This window comes from Mesoplodon bidens, assembly GCF_964165515.1.
Source record: "Mesoplodon bidens genome assembly, chromosome: 3".
Taxonomy (NCBI): domain Eukaryota; kingdom Metazoa; phylum Chordata; class Mammalia; order Artiodactyla; family Ziphiidae; genus Mesoplodon; species Mesoplodon bidens.
Window position 1 is genome coordinate 135,673,666 of NC_138178.1, and position 21,115 is coordinate 135,694,780.

At 36.7% G+C, this 21,115-nt stretch overlaps 2 protein-coding genes across 2 annotated transcripts in view; one reads left to right on the forward strand and one right to left on the reverse strand.

The window, feature by feature from the left end:
• Nucleotides 1–6,159, forward strand: part of TOMM20L (translocase of outer mitochondrial membrane 20 like) — a gene marked incomplete at both ends in the record, with an annotated part of 10,374 nt that extends 4,215 nt beyond the window's left edge. The window contains 4 exon segments of the mRNA XM_081229094.1: nt 1,994–2,075; nt 4,978–4,985; nt 4,989–5,120; nt 6,106–6,159. Of these exon segments, the coding sequence (XP_081085220.1) occupies nt 1,994–2,075; nt 4,978–4,985; nt 4,989–5,120; nt 6,106–6,159 (276 nt within the window).
• TIMM9 (translocase of inner mitochondrial membrane 9) lies at nt 6,066–21,071 on the reverse strand. The gene is made up of 5 exons (XM_081229095.1): nt 20,793–21,071; nt 18,392–18,480; nt 8,188–8,252; nt 7,738–7,833; nt 6,066–6,740 (listed from the first exon to the last, which is right to left on the reverse strand). The coding sequence occupies exons 3-5, from the start codon at nt 8,224–8,226 to the stop codon at nt 6,606–6,608; spliced, it is 270 nt and encodes an 89-aa protein (XP_081085221.1). The 5' UTR covers nt 8,227–8,252; nt 18,392–18,480; nt 20,793–21,071; the 3' UTR covers nt 6,066–6,605.
• Between the last annotated feature and the right edge of the window lie 44 nt (nt 21,072–21,115).

Below are 21,115 nucleotides of genomic sequence, written 5' to 3' on the forward strand. Positions count from 1 at the left end.
GCTGTGACCCAGCTCATCCTGCTTAAATATCAACCTCATCTTCCACAATCAATCCCCTTATTTTTCTGTTCTCTATCTCATACCCTATTCCCTTTCTATTTCCATTGCTCCTATACTACCTCAGGCTTTTATCATCTTTTACCCAGGATACTGTAATAATTTCTTAACTGTCTCACTGCCTCTTTTCTTATGCTCTCAGAGTAAATTCCTTCTAAACCGCAGCTGTGTATATGTAACGCTTTGCAGTAGCTCCCTACTCTGCAGATGAAAGACGAACCCTCTCAGCTTGGCACCAAGGACTTGGCACCATGGGTGCCTTCTGTATTGACAGCCTTATTTTCCTAAGGATTAGAAATAATACATGGAAAGTTTTCAGGCCATAGCTGGCCTTCAGTAATTGGTAATTATTATTATTGTTGCTCCATTCACCCTATCATAATCCAGCTACATAAGCTCACTTGATATTTTCCCCTGCAGTTTGGCATCACTTGTTCTTCATCAGACTTTCACTGAGCTTCTCCACATCTCAAATGCTATCTTTTCTGAGAAACTTACCCTGATCTTCCAACCAGATGGAACGTACTATGAGCCCCAGAGACATTGGACTTTGTTGTTAATGTGTTATTGATCTCAAGCCTACTTGTCTTTTCTCTTGGTTAGACTCTGGACTCCATGGGGGTGGGCACAGGAGTCTTGATCTCCTTCCCCTTCCAGCTCTCCTTAGAGGGTCCTGCTCTTGGCTCACTAAGTATCTGTTGAATGAAACCTGTGGTTGTTACTGATCATCAGCATGTTTGCTGATAAAAGCTTAAAATATGATCTCATCTGCAGGTTTATACCATTTAAAAAAGAGAATTCTTGGGGAAAATAAACAAAAACTCTCTGGATATAAAAGACTGAAGCTGAAGTGTTGGCAGTGGAGTTGATACTTTGAGCTAGGGATTGCCCACTTTAGCTTTAAAGACCAGCCCTTGGCACGGTACCAGTGATGAGACCATCTTGTGAACCTCGTCACCTTCATGAACCAGCCTGCAGCAAACCACAGCATCCTTCTGAATATCACCAGCTGCCCGGCCAGCCCCCGCCATGCCCTTTGCTAAATCAACGAGCACGGTTAATATCCTAGGCAAGAAAATAGGTTTGCAACATACAAAGAAAACTACCTTTGTTATAGTTGATTACAGTGTGATTTCTCCTATGTGTACTTAGCAAGCTGGGTAAAATATGAAGTTATTACAAACATCTCAACCAAACTTGAATATGCCATTTTTTTCATTTGTTTGTTTTAGGAGGGAGCTTCAACTTTTTTTTTAATTATAACGAGCTAAATTTAAGAAATTACCCTAGTCTTCTGACTTTATTTCTCAGAGTTGTTAGATCTAAATGACAATATAACTCATGAAAGTATATTGAAAAGTACAAGAGCTGATATAAAATGGTAATCAGGGTTCCAGGTGTCAAGGGATTAGAGAAGCGGAAGAATAAAACTGGCCAGGCTGCAGCCTGGCAGACGCTGGACGTGCTGGTTTAACAAGGTACCATCTAGGAAGGCCATCAAATGTGCACGGTGACAAGTCACAGCCATTGCCTGCTGTGTATTTTTTTTTTTTGTCGCCTGAAATTATAACTCCATTTTAAGAAATTGTCTTAAATATAAAGAACAACTGCATTTGTCATGCTTGGATTTAGAGACTAGATTCAAGATGTGCTTTTAAAATAAAAGTTAAGGGACTTCCCTGGTGGTCCCTGGTGGGGTAAGACTCTGTGTTCCCAATGCAGGGGGCCCGGGTTCAATCCCTGATCGGGGAACTAGATCCCACATGCATGCCGCAACTAAGAGTTCGCATGCCACAACTAAGGAGCCCGCCTGCCACAAGTAACACCCAGTGCAACAAAATAAATAAATAAATAAAATAAAAGTTAAATAATTTTGACGAGTAACCATATACCTTACATTCGTTACTTATTGTTAAATATTCTGTGACTCTTTTAGTTGTGGGATCCAGCAAAGAATGAAAAACTACAACAACTTTTTCTGCAAGAGGTACGAATGGGAGAACTTTGGTTATCCAGAGGTAAGAATGTAAACATTCTTTTGTAAGCAGTTATTATAATTTATATTTGAGAAATATTTATGGATTGATATTTGTATGTCAGATAACTAACTAGGCGTGTTAACCAACTTGCTTCAGTTTAAGAGAAACTGTCCCAGCATTTTCACTTTATTACAGTTCCAGCTCCACGATGTTATAGTTAGTGTTAGTTTTGGTTGCAGTCTTGGAAGTGGGCAGTTGGAGAAGCAAAGCCAAATACAAGAACACCTTATTTACTGTCAGATAAAATTCTAAGTAAATGGGTTTTCCAAATGACTAAATGTTGTATGAATCAAGACTTAAAAAAATTTTAACTGCTTAAGGATACTCCCTGGATATAGGGGCAATTAAAATACAAAGACCCTTTCAGCTTTAACATTTTTTGAGCTGGGATAGTATAAATATGGAGAGGAAAAGTATGAGTTATAAATCAAAAGAAACATAACAATTATTTTATTACATTTTATTTTTACTTACTTTATGTTTAAGAGCTATCATGTAATAGTTTAGATTTAGAGGTGAATGTTACAAATATTGAGATGATGAAAACAAAAATTGCAAACTTGAGTTTTTAAATTTTTCTCTCTCAAAGGTGATTAACATTATTTCTATGAGCCCCTAAATTAATTAGCACTTTTAGGGTTATATACTTGTACTATATTTTACTTCTGAAATTCTCATCTTGGTTGCTTATTCTTTAAATCCCCCACCAAACCCAAAACCAATTACATAAGAATCTCTGGGGTGGGACCCAGGCATCAGAATTTTTTTTTCTTTTTTCTTTTTTTTTTTCAAGTATAGTTGGCTTACAGTGTTGTGTTACTTTCAGGTGTACAGCAAAGTGATCGAGTTATACATATATTTATCTACATCTGTTCTTTTTCAGATTCTTTTCCCTTATAGATTATTACAAGATATTGATTATAGTTCCCTGTGCTATATAGTAGGTCCTTGTTGGTTATCTATTTTGTATTAAGTAGTGTGTATATGTTAATCCCAAACTCCTAATTTATCCATCCCCCTCTCCCCTTTGGTTACCATAAGTTTGTCTTCTCTGAGTCTATTTCTGTTTTGTAAATAAGTTCATTTCTGTCAATTTTTTAGATTCCATATATTAGTGATATCATATGATATTTGTCTTTGACTTAACTTCACTTAGTATGATAATTTCTAGGTCCATCCATGTTGCTGCAAATGGCATTATTTCATTCTTTTTTATGGCTGATAATATTCCAGTGCATGTATGTACCACAACTTCTTTATCCATTCCTCTGTCGACGGACATTTAGGTTGCTTCCATGTCTTGGCTATTGTAAATAGTGCTTCAGTGAACATTGCGGTGCATGTATCTTTTAAAATTATAGTTTTCTCCAGATATATAGGCGTCAGTATTCTTTAAACCTCCCTAGGTTATTACAGTACACTGGTTGAGAACCAGTGTTCTAATGCAATAATTTTTCACCCAGTTTCCTGTAATCTCAGTTTTCTCCACTCCCTCCTGCCACCACCCCGTTTTTACTACTTTGCTGCCAGGTAGTTCTGTAGCCATCTCAGTTGTGTTTATATCTATATAACCAGAGGGACCATACAGCCAAAAGTTTTAAGAGAAATTTCTGATTAGCTGATTTGATTGGATTTATTGCTTGGTTGATCTAATTAACCAAACTGATTATTGTTTTTAGGTTACATTAGCTCCATCAACTTGAGAGGCACTAATTATATCTTTTTCTTTCTTTAAAAGGTTTGATACAAAGTGTTTATTTCCTACTTAATTATATTAAATATGTCAAAATGTCAACTTCTGTTATTACATAACACCTGAAGACAGGCAGCATACTATAGTCTCAAGGTTCAGAAAATTAGGTTCTGTTACTAATTCTGGCATTAATTAGCTTTGAAACCTTAAATTATTTCACTGATCTTTGCCTGTTTCCTAAAACGAGGTAGTGAGACTAAGTGATTACATGTTTTAACTTAAAGAGAGACTCTATCATTAATTTCCATTCTTCACAAATTTTCATTCTTAGTTACTTTACAGCCAATTATCCTAAAACTCATTTTAAAACCACCTAGAAATCAAAGTTCATAAATCTCTTCTCTTCCCCTGGATATGTAATTCATGTTACACTAAATCTTGTTTCAGCTCTTTGATAATACAATCTATGTTTTAAGTCTTATTTAGCTAGAACATCAAGATGTTTCACCTGTAATACTTCAGCAATCACATATGTAGAGTTAAAGATAACTCGTATCAGTAACGGCAGACCCCAACCTTTTTAAAAAACTCAGTACCTCCCTCTTGCATACCCAAATAGCAGAACGTGAATATTTCTAATTCAAGAGTGCACTTTTAAATAGTAATTTTGGTCAGAAAGTTATTTAAGTGGCAACTCAACATTTTCCCCTTTATACTCTTTACTCTTTTTGCGGCTTGTTCAAATAGTCTTTATTTATTTTTTAATATTTATTTGTTTGGTTGCATCGGGTCTTAGTTGCGGCATGTGGGATCTTTTGTTGCGGCATGCGGGATCTTTCATTGCGGCATGTGGGCTCTTCGTCGTGGTGGGTGGCTTCTCTCTAGTTCTGGTGCACGGGCTCCAGAGCACACGGGCTCAGTAGTTGCAGTGCATGGGCTCCAGAGCACGTGGGTTTAGTTGCCCCACGGCATGTGAGATCTTAGTTCCCCGACCAGGGACTGAACCTGCGTCCCCTGCATTGGAAGGTGGATTCTTAACCATTGGACCACAAGGAAAGTCCCCTAAATAGTCTTTAGTTTGATGTGCTTTTTTAGTTTCAATGCTTCGTGCTTTCTTGGTAATTTGTAGAATGTATATTTTGAAGAACTTTAAAATTCTGCTCTAAACTTATAATAAATCTGTTTCAGGGGAGCACTGAATGGGGGTTGAACATCTCAGCAATGCCCTTTTGGTGTGTGAGCAACCACAGGAACTTCTGAAAGTTTTCAAACACACACTTCCTCCCAAGGTATTTGAGATGCTACTGCGCAAAATTCCCCTTATTTGCCAGGTAAGCACATACTTAATTATCTTTGTGAAATGAACACTGTAAATAACATGTTGGGCTTAATTATACAGAAACAGTGAAGTATTGATATGTGTGTGAATGGCCCAAAGTTTTAAATGAGTAAGATCTGAATTTTTGTTTGCTTTTCTTGTCTTCAGATGAAACAAGCTTATTCTTTCATGCTCCTTTGACTATAATGAATTGTATATTTTGTTGAGTATTATACATGTTTCAACATTTCAACCTTAAAGTTAACATTGTTAACACTGTTTATCTTTGTACTTTCAAAGACATCACAATTCTGGACTGACTGCAATGTCAACAGAGGTCTATAAGTTAAATGGTATTGTTAGCTAAATGACCTAATGGCTTAAAAATTAGATGTAATACAGAAAACTGTAAATTATCAAAGCAGAATAATACTTCTACTTTCCAATAATATGACAGATCATAGAAATCACTTTCGTAAATTTAAACATATATAGGCTAGTTAGTGTTCTCTTGAGTACAAGTTTATATTGGTAAATGTAAGCAGACTGATACCTAATAATAAATTGGCTCATGAATGGTTATCATTTGATACCAAACTGCTGGGTGTACTTATGCATCAACTAGAGTTTCCTGCAGTGCTTGGATTTGTTTTAGGATTCATTTAGCTCTAAGACACTACTTTAACTTTGGTTTACTTTTTATTACATTGATCACATGCAGTAGCTGAGAGTACACTGTATATTGTTGGTCTGACTTGGAATCATTCATGTTGGATTCTCAGCTTTGAATAAAACACAAAGCAATATAGTCTCCACTAAAGCACAATAATCAATTCTTAAACATTTGCAAGCTAGTCTCAGATGGGATGTTTCCTGAAGATACATGAAAATGTAGCTAGGATAAGAATGTGTAGTGCCCACCCTGACACAAGAAGGGAGGCAAGAAAAGGATCGTGCATTAAATTGATTAGCAAGTAACTATTTTATGTATTTACCAGCAATTTCAGGCAGACATGAATGAACAGGAATACTTGGAGGATGATCCTGATTGAAAAACATTTCAATGTATCCACAATCCAGTCAGAATGCTATGGTGCTATATAGTATAAACTGCTCAGTGATATTTCCATTTATTTTCCTTTTAGTAATAAATTTTTTTTCTATCTCATACATGATTGAACACATATTTTGCTTTAAAATTAACAGTCATAATTGAAGAAACCATGGTTTATTTCTCTAATCAAGTGACCAAGCTGCTGAATCTTAAGGCCTCAACAAGTGTTGCATCTTATTATTTTCATTGAACAATAAGACCTATTTTGATTATTCTGGTAAACAGCAACTTTGTTTCCCCAGTGGTTTCTGTTTGCCAAACAGTCATGACAGATGGTTTAACATGGTGGCTACTGCTTTCATGGGATTCTGTCAGGTGAATCCTCATTTCCAGTGCAACAGGTGTTGGCAATCTTTCATCAAAAGTCCATGCATTAGGACTTCTCTATCGTGGTTGGCCAAGGAGTCCTGCTTTGGCAGCCAGGGCTTCATTCTGCTGAATATGATATTCCTGAAATCTCATAGATATTCGTTGAGTCATTTTTAAATATTTCTGTAAGCAATGCTCTGAACAGGTGGTCTAGAAATAAAAAGATCCAAGAGGCAACACAAAAATATTAATTAAAAGAAATTGCATCTATTCTAAAAAAATAACCAGTGGGTACTTTTCTTTTCTTTGAATATATCTGAGAATTAAATGGTATTAATGAGTAGCAAGTGATCACAGCTTTCAATTGTTAATACTTTCATCCATTTACAAAAATTAATATATACTGAATGCTTACCAGTTTGGAGGTACTAAAAACAATGGTAAGTCAGTCCCTGCCTTCTGGACTAGATTTTCTGCAGGTATGTTTCAATATTAACTGAAATCCCACATTCCCATCTCTTATTCTGATTGTTAAAATGTAGGCCCAGTATCAGGTTTGTTTTTTTAATGAGAAACTCCATTCTCAACATTCTTAATTTTCAACTTTTTACTTCTTAATAAGATATTGTACTTAGCATCTCTCAAACTCCGTCATTTATTTAACAAACACTTACTGATTGCTGGTTATATGTTAAGTTCTTGGCATGAATATTTATCAACATATTCCATTGGAGGAATTTTATGTCTCTTTTAGCCAATATATAAATGTTTTGAAGAGGATATTAAAAGTTAAGACTTCTAATAGGATTAGGCAGTATGAGCCACCAAATTCAAGCTCTACTTTTTCCAAAATTAACCTGAGTTCTCAAGGTCAGATAGGAAAGCCATGTCAAGTTTCTGTAGCCTGGCCATCTTGACTGAAAGCTAATTATTAAGAATCTTTGCTTTGGAACAATGTATTCAGCAAGTCCCAGGCATCTTCTCTAAAAAAGTCTGCCGTAGTTCAGTGTGGCTGTGGTATTAAATTTGGCATCGTTAAACTCAATGCCACGGGTCTGGCTGCTTCAAGTTCCTCTGAGCAATGGAACATATAAAAGGTAGCCTAAATTCCTGTAATAACTAGGAACAAGCAAAATGCTTAGGGGGATCCCATTTATATTGTTTATGATGAGCTTAGAGAATTTTTAGTGGGCAACACTTTTCATACCTCTTCAGGTTTTACTTCTCTTGTTGTGAAGTCTTTAACACAGTCCAAAAAGCAGGTTTCTGTAAGTTTATTGTAGGTTCCAAGAAATTCCTTAAACTACAAACAAATCAGAAGGTTCTTTAATATTTGGTTTTTAAAACAAAGATGTTTTAAATACTGATGTATTTAGGCAAAATACCCTGTAATACTTGAAATCAAACGTTCTTTTGCTACCTTAAATGGGTATAATATGATCTACAAAATATAGTCAGATTTTCTAGTTGAATATTTATTACTTCCTGGATTATCTTTCAAATTATTTGAAAAATGAATATGCTTCATATCATTTAACATCCATCTGTGGAAATGAAATATAAATAGTTATTTTGTGAGATCACTGACTGACATGGTTATATCCAGTAGTGCCTTAATTTTTTGCAAAATCCTTTTCCCTTAATTATAATACCTTACCTGTTTTATCTGATCAGATTCTGGTATTTGTGCAGCCATATTCGTTTGGTACGTTTATTAGTCACCTGATTTAAAAGTAAAAAGTTTGTCAGTCTGTATACAAATGTCTTTAGGCTAGTTGAAGGTAATCAAAACAAGCATAGATTTTGAAATAGCATTGAAACAAGTCTACCTGAAACTACTGTTCATATTTTATAAACTTCTGATTATGTAATTATATGCCCCCCCAATCTCCCAGGTCATTAATAAGAACCTTACAGTTCAGAACTCAATTTTCTTAATGCTAGCTGTGAGAACCAAAGGCCCTATCTAAATCTCCAGTTTTAAGACAGTTTGCTCTGTTACCTTGCAAAGCTACGTATTAAAGTCCCATGCGTAGTAGGGTTTTATGGGAAAGAGCTCTCTGGTGTCTTCCTATAAGTACTTAACTATCCCCCTGGTTCCTAATACAACTTAGATCTGTGCTACTAAAGATCCTTTTACTATCTCTATGTAAATGCAAAGGTTCTATTAATTAACAAACACCATCCACTTATTAATCAACAACACTCATGAAAGAGAGTTCTAAAAGACTCTAAGAGAAAGTTACAGGAGTTGTACATTCTACAGTTCAAAAAGGGTAATCACAGAGACTTACCAGAAACTTCTGAAAATATGACACTTTTGATCTAACTTGGGGGCAACAGAGAAGTGAAGATAAGGAAGTCAAAGAGTGTTTCTGAATTACTGGGATTTTCACATATCTTAAATGGAGGACCCAGGATCAGTTAATTATGATGTAAGAATGTATCACGTTATTTACTTATTCTATCCTGGCTAGTTCTAAAACAGATGAAATCTCATAAACTGGATGTGTATGTCATTCTTACTAGCTCATCAATTATTTAAAGTGGCTGTGAAAAGCATGAAATTTTCATGAAGCTCACATGGAGATTAAGTAGGACATTCAAGCTTAGGGCAGAGCGTATGCTACTATCATGAAAGAAAATTCTCATTTTGATTAACAAATACAATCAATGGTAATTCCACTCCAGCATTCCCAACCATGTATAAAACTTTACCTCTTTTGCATTTATTCTTCCCTCCTCTTTTGTCCTTATCCTGTAAGTTCACAAGTATTACTGCCATTTTTAAAAAGTTATTTTTTCCACATGCAAGGGAAAGCCACCAGTCTTTTCTATTTGCTATCCTAGTCTCATTTCAAAATTCTGACTGTCTATACTTCAGGGAATCTCTGGTTTAGTAGTAACAGTTATAAACTATCTTTTCTATTAAAATTCTTCGATATCTGCTACAAACAATGCAGTAGAGGTTTCAGATTAGCCCAACATTCAGGCAGCTAGTGTGCCATAAACACCTAAAAAGTTACCAAGAATGCTCTTTATTCCTATTTTACTTCATAGCTTTATAAATAATATATATATTTTAACCACATAAACTACCTGAAAAATACCAGGAATTAACTGAAGGTCACAAGTTTTCAGGTATTGCTGTGACTATCATCATTGATATGTCCCAGGTAAGATACTTCCATTATAGTTACTCTTTGCTTACTTAAGTCATGAAACACTGATTCCACACCCTCCAACTATGGTACTGCATAGAAATACAAACCTAATTATTCCATTATTTTCTAATATCAACTTCAAACTTATTTACAGTTTGAGATCTCAGCAGTTACTATTTTGCTAGATAGATATGGGTAGATATTCATTCAGTAAACATTTATTTAATATACCAAGTACTGTGCTAGTTATGAAACCAGCCATGCTTCTGAGGTAAGATGCATCTTTATAGCTGCTATAAAATTTTATCATTAACCAGCCAAGAAACAGAGAATCCTGTAAGTATATCATACAGTGAGGTTTAGGATTTGTGCTTCCAGGAATGTGGGGTAGATGTGCTTTTCCCTATTCTTCTCACTAAGTACAACTAAAACCCCTGGACATTACACATAAAACAAACATAAGACTAAAAAGTAGACAGGCGAAAGTATATTAGCTAGGGCCCTTGGGACCCAAGAAACATCACAGTAGTGAATTCTCTCCCTTGTCTGGGGTCTCATATATCACAAATTTGGAGCTGAAAAAGCTGGCAATCTGCAGATGCCAGTTGGGGTAGTCAAAAAGCCCCTCCGTACCCCCAGCCAAAAGTCTGCCTTCTCTAGCCAAAAGGCTAGGAAAGGGGAAGCCTATAAAACAGAAATCTTTTAAACAATAACTGCTGTACTCCAGGCCAACACAGAAAAAACTTTGGTTCTCATCCCCACCCACATCAGCATAAGCCAGATAGACTTCCACCCTCACTAGGTTGTAACGAGACACTCCAACTCCCACACCAGAGTAGTGTCAGAGAAGGGTGATTAGGGAGCAGGGACTTTAATTCTTGCTGGGCATTAATAAGGACCCCTCCCCCAAGTGTCAGTGGAAACTGCATGGGGAGCCTAGACTTCCACCTCCGTTGTCAGTGATGAAGTACCTTTCTCCCTCCCCTCTCGGGTGGTATCACAGGAGGCCTCGTTGAGATTCAGGACCTACATACTGCCCCATGGTAATCAGGCCACATGCCCTCCTATGGTGTCAGTGGAGGCCACGTGGGGAGTAGTAATGAGGCACTCCAGTCCTCAGCCAGGGAGACACCAATGAAGGCCTAGTGGAGAGCCGTAACTCCTATGCTCAGCCAGCAGAAATGAGGAACATCACCCCCACCCCCTGACACACACACACACACACCCCACCCACCCTCTCTAGTGACAGAGTGAGGAACTTGGACTTCTACCCTCACCTGGCAGTAATAAGGTGCCCCCCCCACCATGAAGCAGTGTCAAAAGCAGTCAGCTAGAGGAGAAGGTTTAAACAAGATCTAGAGTCTCATAACACAAGATGCAAAATGTCTAGGTTACAAAAATACAGAAACAAACAAAACTCATTCCAAGAACTAAGATCTTAAAAAAAAAAAAGATGTCAAACACTGATGAGAGATGTTAGAATTATCTGACAAAGATCTTAAAATAGCTATTATAAAAAATGCTTCAGTGAATAATTAAGAATGTCTGAGACAAATTTAAAAAATATAAAAATCAGCAAAGAAATATAAGATATCAAGAACCAAATGGAAATTTTAAGAAGTGAAAAATAGAAAAAAACAAAAGAAGCTAAACAGACAGAATCAACAGCAGATCAGAGGGGATAGAAAAAGGAATCTGTGAAGGAAGGAGGAAGATAGAATTATCCAATATGAATAATAGAAAAATAGAATTAAAAAAATGACAGGGTACCAGGAATCTGTGTGACTGTGACAAAAGAACTGACATTTGTTTTATTAGAGTCCTGGAAGAAGAGAAAGACGGCAGGGCTGTTAAAGTACTAAAGTAATGGCTGAAAACTTCCCAAATGTGGCAAAAGAAGAGAAGCTTACACATTCAAGAACTGAATTGCATTCCAAAAAGCATAAACACAAAGAAGTCCACATCAAGATACATTATAGTCAAACATTTAAAAACTAAAGACAAAAAATTTTGAAAGCTGCAAGAGAAAAGCGACATCTTCTATAGGGGAAAAACAATTAGGATGATAGCAGATTTCTCATCAGTCAACCCAGAAACCTGTATCTAGCAAAAATATCCTTCAGGAATGAAGGTGAAATTAAGACATTCTCAAATGAAGGAAGACTAAGAATTTGGTGCCAGCAGACCTGCCTGAAAAGGATTAAAGTTCTGAGCAGAAAGAAAATGATAAAAGGAGACTTGGAACATCAAGGAGGAACAACATAGTAATAAAAATAGGAATAGGTACAGTACCCTTTCCTTTTCTTCTTGAGTTTCCTAAATTATATTTGACAGTTGAAGCAAAAATTATAAAACTGTCTAACATGGTTCTAAATGTATATTTTATTTTATTTTTTTTATTCTTAATTAGTTTTAATAAATCTGAATGCTTCTTATCATCTACTCTTTTTTTTTACAACTTTATTGGAGTATAATTGCTTCACAATGGTGTATTAGTTTCTGCTTTATAACGAAGTGAATCAGTTATACATATACATCTGTTCCCATATCCCTTCCCTCTTGCGTCTCCCTCCCTCCCTAAATGTATATTTTAAATGGAGAAGGTAAAGGGAGGTAAGGCTTTCTCACTTCACTGAAACTGGTAATATGCTGACACCATTAGACTGTGATAAGCTTTGTATATGTCATGTAATACCTAGAGCAACCACTAAAAAAGAACATAAGGAGATACACTCAAAAACATTATAGATTAATCAAAATAAATTACAAAAAATATTCAAATAATCCACAGGAAGGCAAGAAAAGAGAAACAAAACCAGAACAAACAAAATAAAAAATAAAATAGCACATTTAAGCCTCAATAAGCAATTACATTAAATGTAAGTGGTCTAAAGAATCAATTAAAAGACAGATTGGGGGCTTCCCTGGTGGCGCAGTGGTTGAGAGTCCACCTGCCGATGCAGGGGACGCGGGTTCGTGCCCCGGTCCCGGAAGATCCCACATGCCACGGAGTGGCTGGACCCGTGAGCCATGGCCGCTGAGCCTGCGCGTCCGGAGCCTGTGCTCCACAACAGGAGAGGCCACAACAGTGAGAGGCCCATGTACCGCAAAAAAAAAAAAAAAAAAAAAGATTGGCAGAGTGCATTAAAGAAATGACCAAGTATATGTTGTCTATAAGAAACTAACTTCAAATACAGTGATACAGACAGAGTGAATACAAAAGGATGGAAAATGATTTATCATGCAAGCATTAATACAAAGAAAATAGTGGATATATTAACATCAGATTAAGTAGACTTCACAGCAAAGGAATTTACCAGAGACACAAAAGGACATTAAGGGTCAATCCACCAAGAAGACATAGTACTCCTAAATGTGTGTGCCCCAAGCAACAGAGCTGCAAAATATGTAGAGAGAACTGAAAGGAGAAAAAGACAAGTATAGTTGCAGACTTAAACATCCCTCTCCCAACAATTGATAGAACAACTCAACAGAAAATCCACAAGGATACAGAAAAACTCAACATCATTAACCAACAGGATACAATCTACATTTATAGAACATTTCACCCAATACCACAGAATACACATTTTTTATTAAGTGCCCATGGAACACATACCAAGATAAACCATATCCGGGACCACAAAGTAGCCTTAATAAATTTAAAAGAATTGAAATAATACAGAGTCTGTTCTTAGACCACAATGGAATCAAACTAGAAACCAGTAACAGATAACAGGAAAATCTCTGAACATCTGGAAAATAAATAATACTTCTAAATAATCCATGAATCAAAGAGGAAGTCTCAAGGAACTTTTTAAAAAAGTCACTGGACTGAATGAAACAAAATACAGCATATTAAAATTTGTGTGACACAGCTAAATCAAGTGCCAAGAGGAAAATTTTATAGTACTAAATGCATATATTAAAGAGGAAATGCCTCAAATCAACAATCTATTTTTTTTCTTTTTACCTCAAGAACCTAGAAAAAGAGCAAAATAAACCCACAAAGCATGTAGAAGGAAGAAAATAATAACAGAAATTAACCAAAATGAAAACAGAAAAGCAACAGACAAAAATCAGTGAAATAAAGAGCTGGTTCTTTGAAAAGACTATAACAGACAAACCTCTAGCAAGACTAACAAAGAAAAAAAGTCACATATTATCATTATCAGGAATAAAACAAGGTATAGTACCACAGACCCTGCAGATATCAAAAGGATAACAGAACTATGAACAACTCTATATACATAAATCTAACAACTTACTCATGAATTTACTATTATCCTGATATCAAACCAGACAAAGAAGATACATACAAGAAAACTACAGAAAAATATCTTCATAAAATAGACATAAAAATCCTTAACAAAATAATAGCAAATACAATTCAGTAATATATAAAAAGAAATATACACCTCTAATAAGTAGGGTTTATTCTAGAGATGCAAGGCTAATTCAATATTTAAAAATCAATAAATGTGATCCACCATATTAATAGATGAAAAAATAAGTCATGATCATATCAATTGATGCAGAAAAAGCATTTGACAAAGTCAGTACCCATTCATGTTAAAAACTGAAAATTAGGAAGAGAGGAGAACTTCTTCAACTTGGTAATGTACACCTACAAAAAAATCCTACACCCTGTACTACATAGTTAATGGTGAAAGACTGAATACTTTCCCCTAAGATAGTGAGCAAAGCCAGATGTCTGCCCTTACTACTCTTACTGAATATACTGCTGGAAGTTCTACCCAGTGCAGTAACTCAAGAGAAAGAAATAAGACATATAAATTGTAAAGGAAGAAAATAAAACTGTCCTTCTTTGAAGATGACATGATTGTGAACATAGAAAATCCCAAAGAACCTACAAAGAAACTCTAGAACAAGATAGTTCAGCAAGTCAGCAAGATCACAGTATACAAGATAAACATGGCAAAAATCAATTGTAAAAACTGTAATTTTCAGTGTTACTGAAATTAAAAATACAATACCGTTTATAATCACTCAAAAAAAAAGATTTATGGGTAAATCTAACAAGGCATGTACAGGTAAATCTAACAAGGCATGCTGAAAACTACAAAATGCTGATAAAAGAAATCAAAGTCTTAAATAAATGGAAGGACACATTGTGTTCATGGATTGTAAAACTCAGCATAGTAATGATGTAAATTTTCCCAAAATTGATATACAGGCTTAATGCAATTCCTATCAAGGTCCCAGTAACATTTATTATAAATATAGACAAGATTATTTTTAAATTTATATGGAAAGCAAATAGACTTGAACAAATTCAAAAAAAGAATAATAAAGTGGGAGGAATCAGTCTACCTGATTTCAAGACTTATTACATAGCTACAGTAATCAATATTGTGTGATTTTGGTGGAAAAGCCGACACATAGATCCATGAAACAGGATAGAGAACCCAGAAATAGTATCACAAATATGCCCAACTGATTTTTGGTAAAGATGCAAAAGCAGTTAAGTGAAGATAGCCTTTTCAACAAGTGGTGCTGGTACAACTGTACATCCATAGGCAAAAAATTTAACCTCAAAGTAAGTCTTTCACTTTATACAAAAATTATCTCAAAATGGATCTGGGACTTAAATATAGAATGTAAAACCCATTACAACTTTTAGAAAAATAGGAGAAAATCTTCGGGCTTTAGGGCAAAGAATTCTTAGACTTCACATCAAAAGCAAACTACATATCTGATAAAGAACTAATAACTAGACAATATAAAGAAGTCTGCAAACTCTATAGTAAAAACACAAATAATCCAATTAGAAAATGGGCAAAAGACACCTCACCAAAAAGATATAGATGGCGAATAGGCACATGAAAAGATAGTCAACATCGTTAGCCACTAGGGAAACAAATTAAAACCACGATATATAGCATTACACACCTGTCAGAATGGTTGAATTAAAAAAATACAGTGACAACACCAAATGCTGGTGAAAATGAGGAAAAACTGGATCACTCAGATATTCCCTAGTGGTAATGTGAAATCATATAGCAACTGTGGTCAACAGTTTGGCACTGTGTTAAAAACCTAAATGTACAACCATCATATCACGAAGCAATTGCATTCCTGGGCATTTTTCACAGAAAAATGAAAACTTATGTTCACACAAAAACCTGTACATGAATGTTTATATACACTTTATTCAAAATAGTCAAAAACTGGAAGCAATCCAGATGTTCTTCAACAGGTGAATGATTAAACAAACCGGTACACCCACACCATACAATAGTACTCAGCAATAAAAAGGAATGAGGTACTGATACACGCAACAGCCTGGATGAAACTCTAGAGGATTATGCTGAGTGAAAAGCCAATCCCACAAGGTTATATACTATATGATTCCATTTATATACCATTCTTGTAATGACAAAGTTACAGAAATGGGGAACTTAGTAGTGGTTGCCAGGGGTCGGGGAGGGGGTGGGGGAGGAGGAAAGTAGGTGTTACTATAAAAAGGCAACATGAGACTTTTGAAATGGAAATGTCCTGTACCTTGACTGTATCAACATCAATATCCTGGTTGTGATATTGTACTAGTTTTGTAAGATGTTACCATTGTGGAAAGCTGGGTAAATGACACAGGGAGCTCTATTTTTTTCTTACAACTGCATGTGAATCTACAATAATCTCAAAAAATTTGAGGTTGCCCAGCTTTCTAATCCCTGCCAAAGAACAAGGTACAGTGTGCATTGTGGTAAATGTCAGTAAATGTTCAGAACTAGAGTCCTTTTGGCTTCCTACTCAGAAAACAGCCTGAAAAGATCCAAGAACTGGTAAGATAACTTTTGTGGTTAGGTGTTAAATGAAAACTTTGTTTTGTGGGAACTTAAAAAAAAAATACAAGAGCAATAAAACAAGAATTAAAGGAACCTGGTTTACCAGCAGGCCTCTAGCTCAAAGCACAAAAGGTTATCCAAAGACCTGTTCATGTTCGCTAATTATAATGCCAAAATCAGCTTCTTTTTCCTGTTCCTATCCTAGTATTTCTTCAGGTTAAAATTCATATATAATATGACTTTTTCAAGCAGAGGTCAGAGAGGCCGAAAGTATGAAATCTTTAAATGTTGTTTAACACTGCTGACTCTACGTCACTTCCCTCTTGGTATACAGCTCATAGTGACAAATGATGATTGTTATTGGGAAGTCTTTGAAGAGATATAGATGAGGAGCACCCCCAAATGTTGTTTATATGAATTTTCTTGATATTGTCTTTTTTTTTGCGGTATGTGAGCCTCTCACTGTTGTGGCCTCTCCCGTTGCGGACCACAGGCTCCGGACGTGCAGGCTTAATGGCCACGGCTCACGGGCCCAGCCACTCGTGGCATGTGAGATCTTCCCGGACCGGGGCACGAACCCGTGTCCCCTGCATCGGCAGGCGGACTCTCAACCACTGCACCACCAGGGAAGCCCGATATTATCTTTTTTTTTTTTTTTTTGTACGTGGGCCTCTTACTGTTGTGGCCTCTCCCGTTGCGGAGCACAGGCTCCAGACGTGCAGGCCCAGCAGCCATGGCTCACGGGCCCAGCCGCTCCGTGGCACGTGGGATCCTCCCGGACCGGGGCACGAACCCGCATCCCCTGCATCGGCAGGCGGACTCCCAACCACTGCGCCACCAGGGAAGCCCCCGATATTATCTTTTAATATACACTCCTTAACAGTATATCTCCTCCTTTAAATGAAATAAAGTTTATCATATTATAAGAGTAATATAACCTATTTCTTAAGAATTTGGAAAATAAAAAATATTTCTACTACTCAAAGACCACTGTGTTAACATTATGATTTCCCTTTCTCTAGAATCATTCAATTATATATTTTATTTTTTCAAATATCTTTCCAGACCCACAACTGAACTCAGGAGCTAACAGTCAGGGGACTTCCCTGGTGGTGCAGTGGTTAGGAATCCGCCTGCCAGTGCAGGGGACACGGGTTTGAGCCCTGGTCCGGGAAGATCCCACATGCTGTGGAGCAACTGAGCCTGCAAGCCACAACTACTGAAGCCCATGCGCCTAGAGCCTGTGCTCCGCAGCAAGAGAAGCCACTGCGATGAGAAGCCTGCACACAGAAAAGAAGACCCAGTGCAGCCAAAAATAAATAAATAAAAATAAATTTATTTTTTTAAAAAAAGCTAACAGTCAGCAATTTTCTTAAGTCTGCCTATATCTCCAAAGCTCTTCTCTGTAGTCACCAATATTAAGATTATGGTATACCTAACTGAAGGCAGTTGTTCCTAGAAAATACTGTAGATGGTTGAGTGAATAGATGATTTTCAAATTTACTTGCTAGTTTGTGTCTTCTGAGTCTTCCAGCATTCTATCTTGCAGTTATTTAATCATTAGTTATGTTGACTGACAAAGTCCAACAGCCATACAAACCACCTGATAGTGAGAAGTGGTAGAAGCAATGTGGCTGCCCTTTTATTTGGTCCTAATTACCAGATATTACAAGCAAATGTTTGTTACTGTAGAGGCAAATATTCAATCAGGGGATACCTTCTGGTTATATCCCTGAAACCTGAAGAGGGAGGGAAGGGATAGAGAGTTCTAGCATCTCTGGCTTGGGCCTTAGGAATGATTACAGCAATGCTAAGTAATTTTTGTGTCAAACAAAATATATCATAAAACCAGGGAACTTAAGAGAATTGTTAGTCATCAAGCTCAAACCTTTTCTGATGCATGAGTTTCTTTTCTGTTCTGGAAAAGTAGTTGTCCAACCTTTGCTTGAATGTCTCCAGTGAGGCCTGCTTTCTCACCTGGAAAATGAGGGGATTACAGTATGACTGCTGAGGCCCCTTCAAGCTCTAAGTCTGTTTGATGAAATCTAAACTTCTGCTGGCTAAGTCATTTTTTGAAAAGCCTTTTCCTTTCCAATAAGTGAAATTAGTTTCCTCAATCTGTTCTGAGGTTACAGTTATTTAGCATATGTGTTAGTATGTATTAAAAAATACTTAATATCCTATTTTGCCAGGTAATATGTATGTTCAGGTGAACACACAAGGATAAACAATTCCCAGAAATTTCTGAGTATAAAAAAATAATAATAAACTAATCAGGATGTGGTGGGAAGATACCCTCCATTTAGTCTTTAGAATCATATGCAGATTTCTACCAGGTCTGGAGCCAAATTTCTAATTCTGTTCAAACTTAGTTTACAATAAGTGATTCTTCTGATGTCCTTGGCCACTATCACTATAACTGATCCTGGCCTCAGCATGGCTGGTACTGGTAATTGGTAATCTTGTGATTCAGGCAAGGATCATGAATGGATGATAAAACTTCTGGGTGATAGGTTGGGGAACAGGATATATGCATTGTATCAAAGCATCTCCACAGGTTACTTATCACAAAAAGAAAACTGTCCCTTTACATTGGGAAGATCTGCCAGTCACCACCTTAACCGGTGTGGTACCACCTATGTGCTATTCTTGCCAAAAATGTTTTATGTGATTGACTATGAGGGAATAATTAGGAACAGCCACAATTTGGGACTATGTGTAGAATGACTAGACTGGTCTTTTCTAAAAAAGTCTTAAAGGAAAGGGGTAGAAAGGGCTGTTCTATAATATGAGACTAAAGAATTAAGATAACTAAACAGTTGTGAACTTTGGAACTCAAAACCATTTTAGAGTTTTAAAAATAAAGACTTTTTGGGATAATTGGAGAAATCTGAATATGTTATCTTAGGTGTGATAGTCATATTGTGGCTATGTAATAGTATGTTCTTGAGGAGATACATGCTGAAGAAATAAGGGTTAAAGGTCATGATGTCTGCAACTTGTAAGTGGTTCAGCAAAAAAAACCTGTATATCTCTCTATATATGTATATAGAGAGATATGAGAATGGGAAAGAGAAAGCAAATAAGTAAAAGTGTTAACAACAAAAAAGAAATGAAAGAACAATCTTGTGAGCCATGTTTTTTGTTCCTGGGCTATCTGTTCTTTATTTGATAGGTGAGATGTCTAAACTGATCTGAGCTAACTTGCTAGACTGACATAAAATAGGACTCTACCACATGTCCCTTTACTTTAGATCATTTGCAGCAGCTTTAGGAAATTGTGCCTGATTAACTGGCAACCCTAACTTAATCAGAGCAAAACATTCTTTTGAAAGATCACTGCATGCTCCTTTTGGGTTTAAAGGATGGCTTCAAGGCCTTAAAGGATGAGCCTATGAGCACTGGACTAGATGGGGGCAAGATTACTTGGGTTTTAATCCCAGCCCTGATTAAAGGGTTGTAAGATCCAAAACAAGTCACATTTTTAATGAGTTTCTACACCTAGGAGCACACCTTAGAGGGGAAAGGTCACTTTTTCTTTTACATCTAAGTTTCACCTAGAAAATAAGAGAGATAAATCATCTCAAAAGTCTCTTACAGCTCTGACACTGTCATTATATCTTTTAATTTACATAAATTATAAAACAAATTGTGAACAGATACTACCTAAAAGCCTGGTAATGAAGGAAATGTAACTGAAATACAGAAACTCATCAAGATTTAAAAGTTCTCTAAAGCTGAGCCCTTAAGGTCTCTTTTAATTCTAGGATTTCTTCTATCAAAGTAGACAGCTGAGATGTAAAAATAAATAAAAATTTGTTATTTAACGTTTACATCAGATTACATTTTTTGCTTTGATTAATCTTTTAGTAATGCGTAAAGGGAAACGTTTAAGTAATGCATCCTCGAAAATTAGCAAATCAGATAAGGTGTGTTGGCCCTGGTCTTCTGTCTAGAGAGAATTTTTCAGTTAAAGAAGGGTTCAGCTCAAGGTCACAGGGTGGATGCCTTACAGTCTAACTCACTGTCCCAAAACAAGACCCCGACTCCCCAAACTTGGGTTGAAGGTGGCTCAGAGCCTCGTATTCGACCCTCGCCACAGTGATGACACTGTTCCGAGGCAGGTCCCAAACCCGATCTGGGGACGCGTTGCCCGGCTCCACAGCCCCCCATAGCCCCAGGTAACCGCGGCGGCCTCCTTCTGAGACCCTGCCACCTTTCCCGAGCATAGCTTGCAGTCCCCCCGCCTGGAAACCCGCGATTCTATGGACAGAGAAAAGAGACCATACTTAAGGATAGACTCTCGCATCCGACACCAGTAGGAGGCTGCGGGGCTCCGCTGCCAGTCGAGTCTGGGGGCGGAGGATCTGGGTCAGGGCCGGCGCCGCAGCCTCTGGATGAACGAGAACACGTGGGAATGGCGATGTCAAATAGCTCTTATACCCTACTTCACCGATTCGTTATAACGCTGGAAACTCTAGAGGAAAAAGCCGATATCATAAACAAATTTTTACATCCCCTGAGAATTGATTTTTTGGATTGTCTGCTTAGACAAAGCTATTTCTTTCTCTTCAATATCAACACGAATCTGTCGAAACTTTTTGTAAAACTA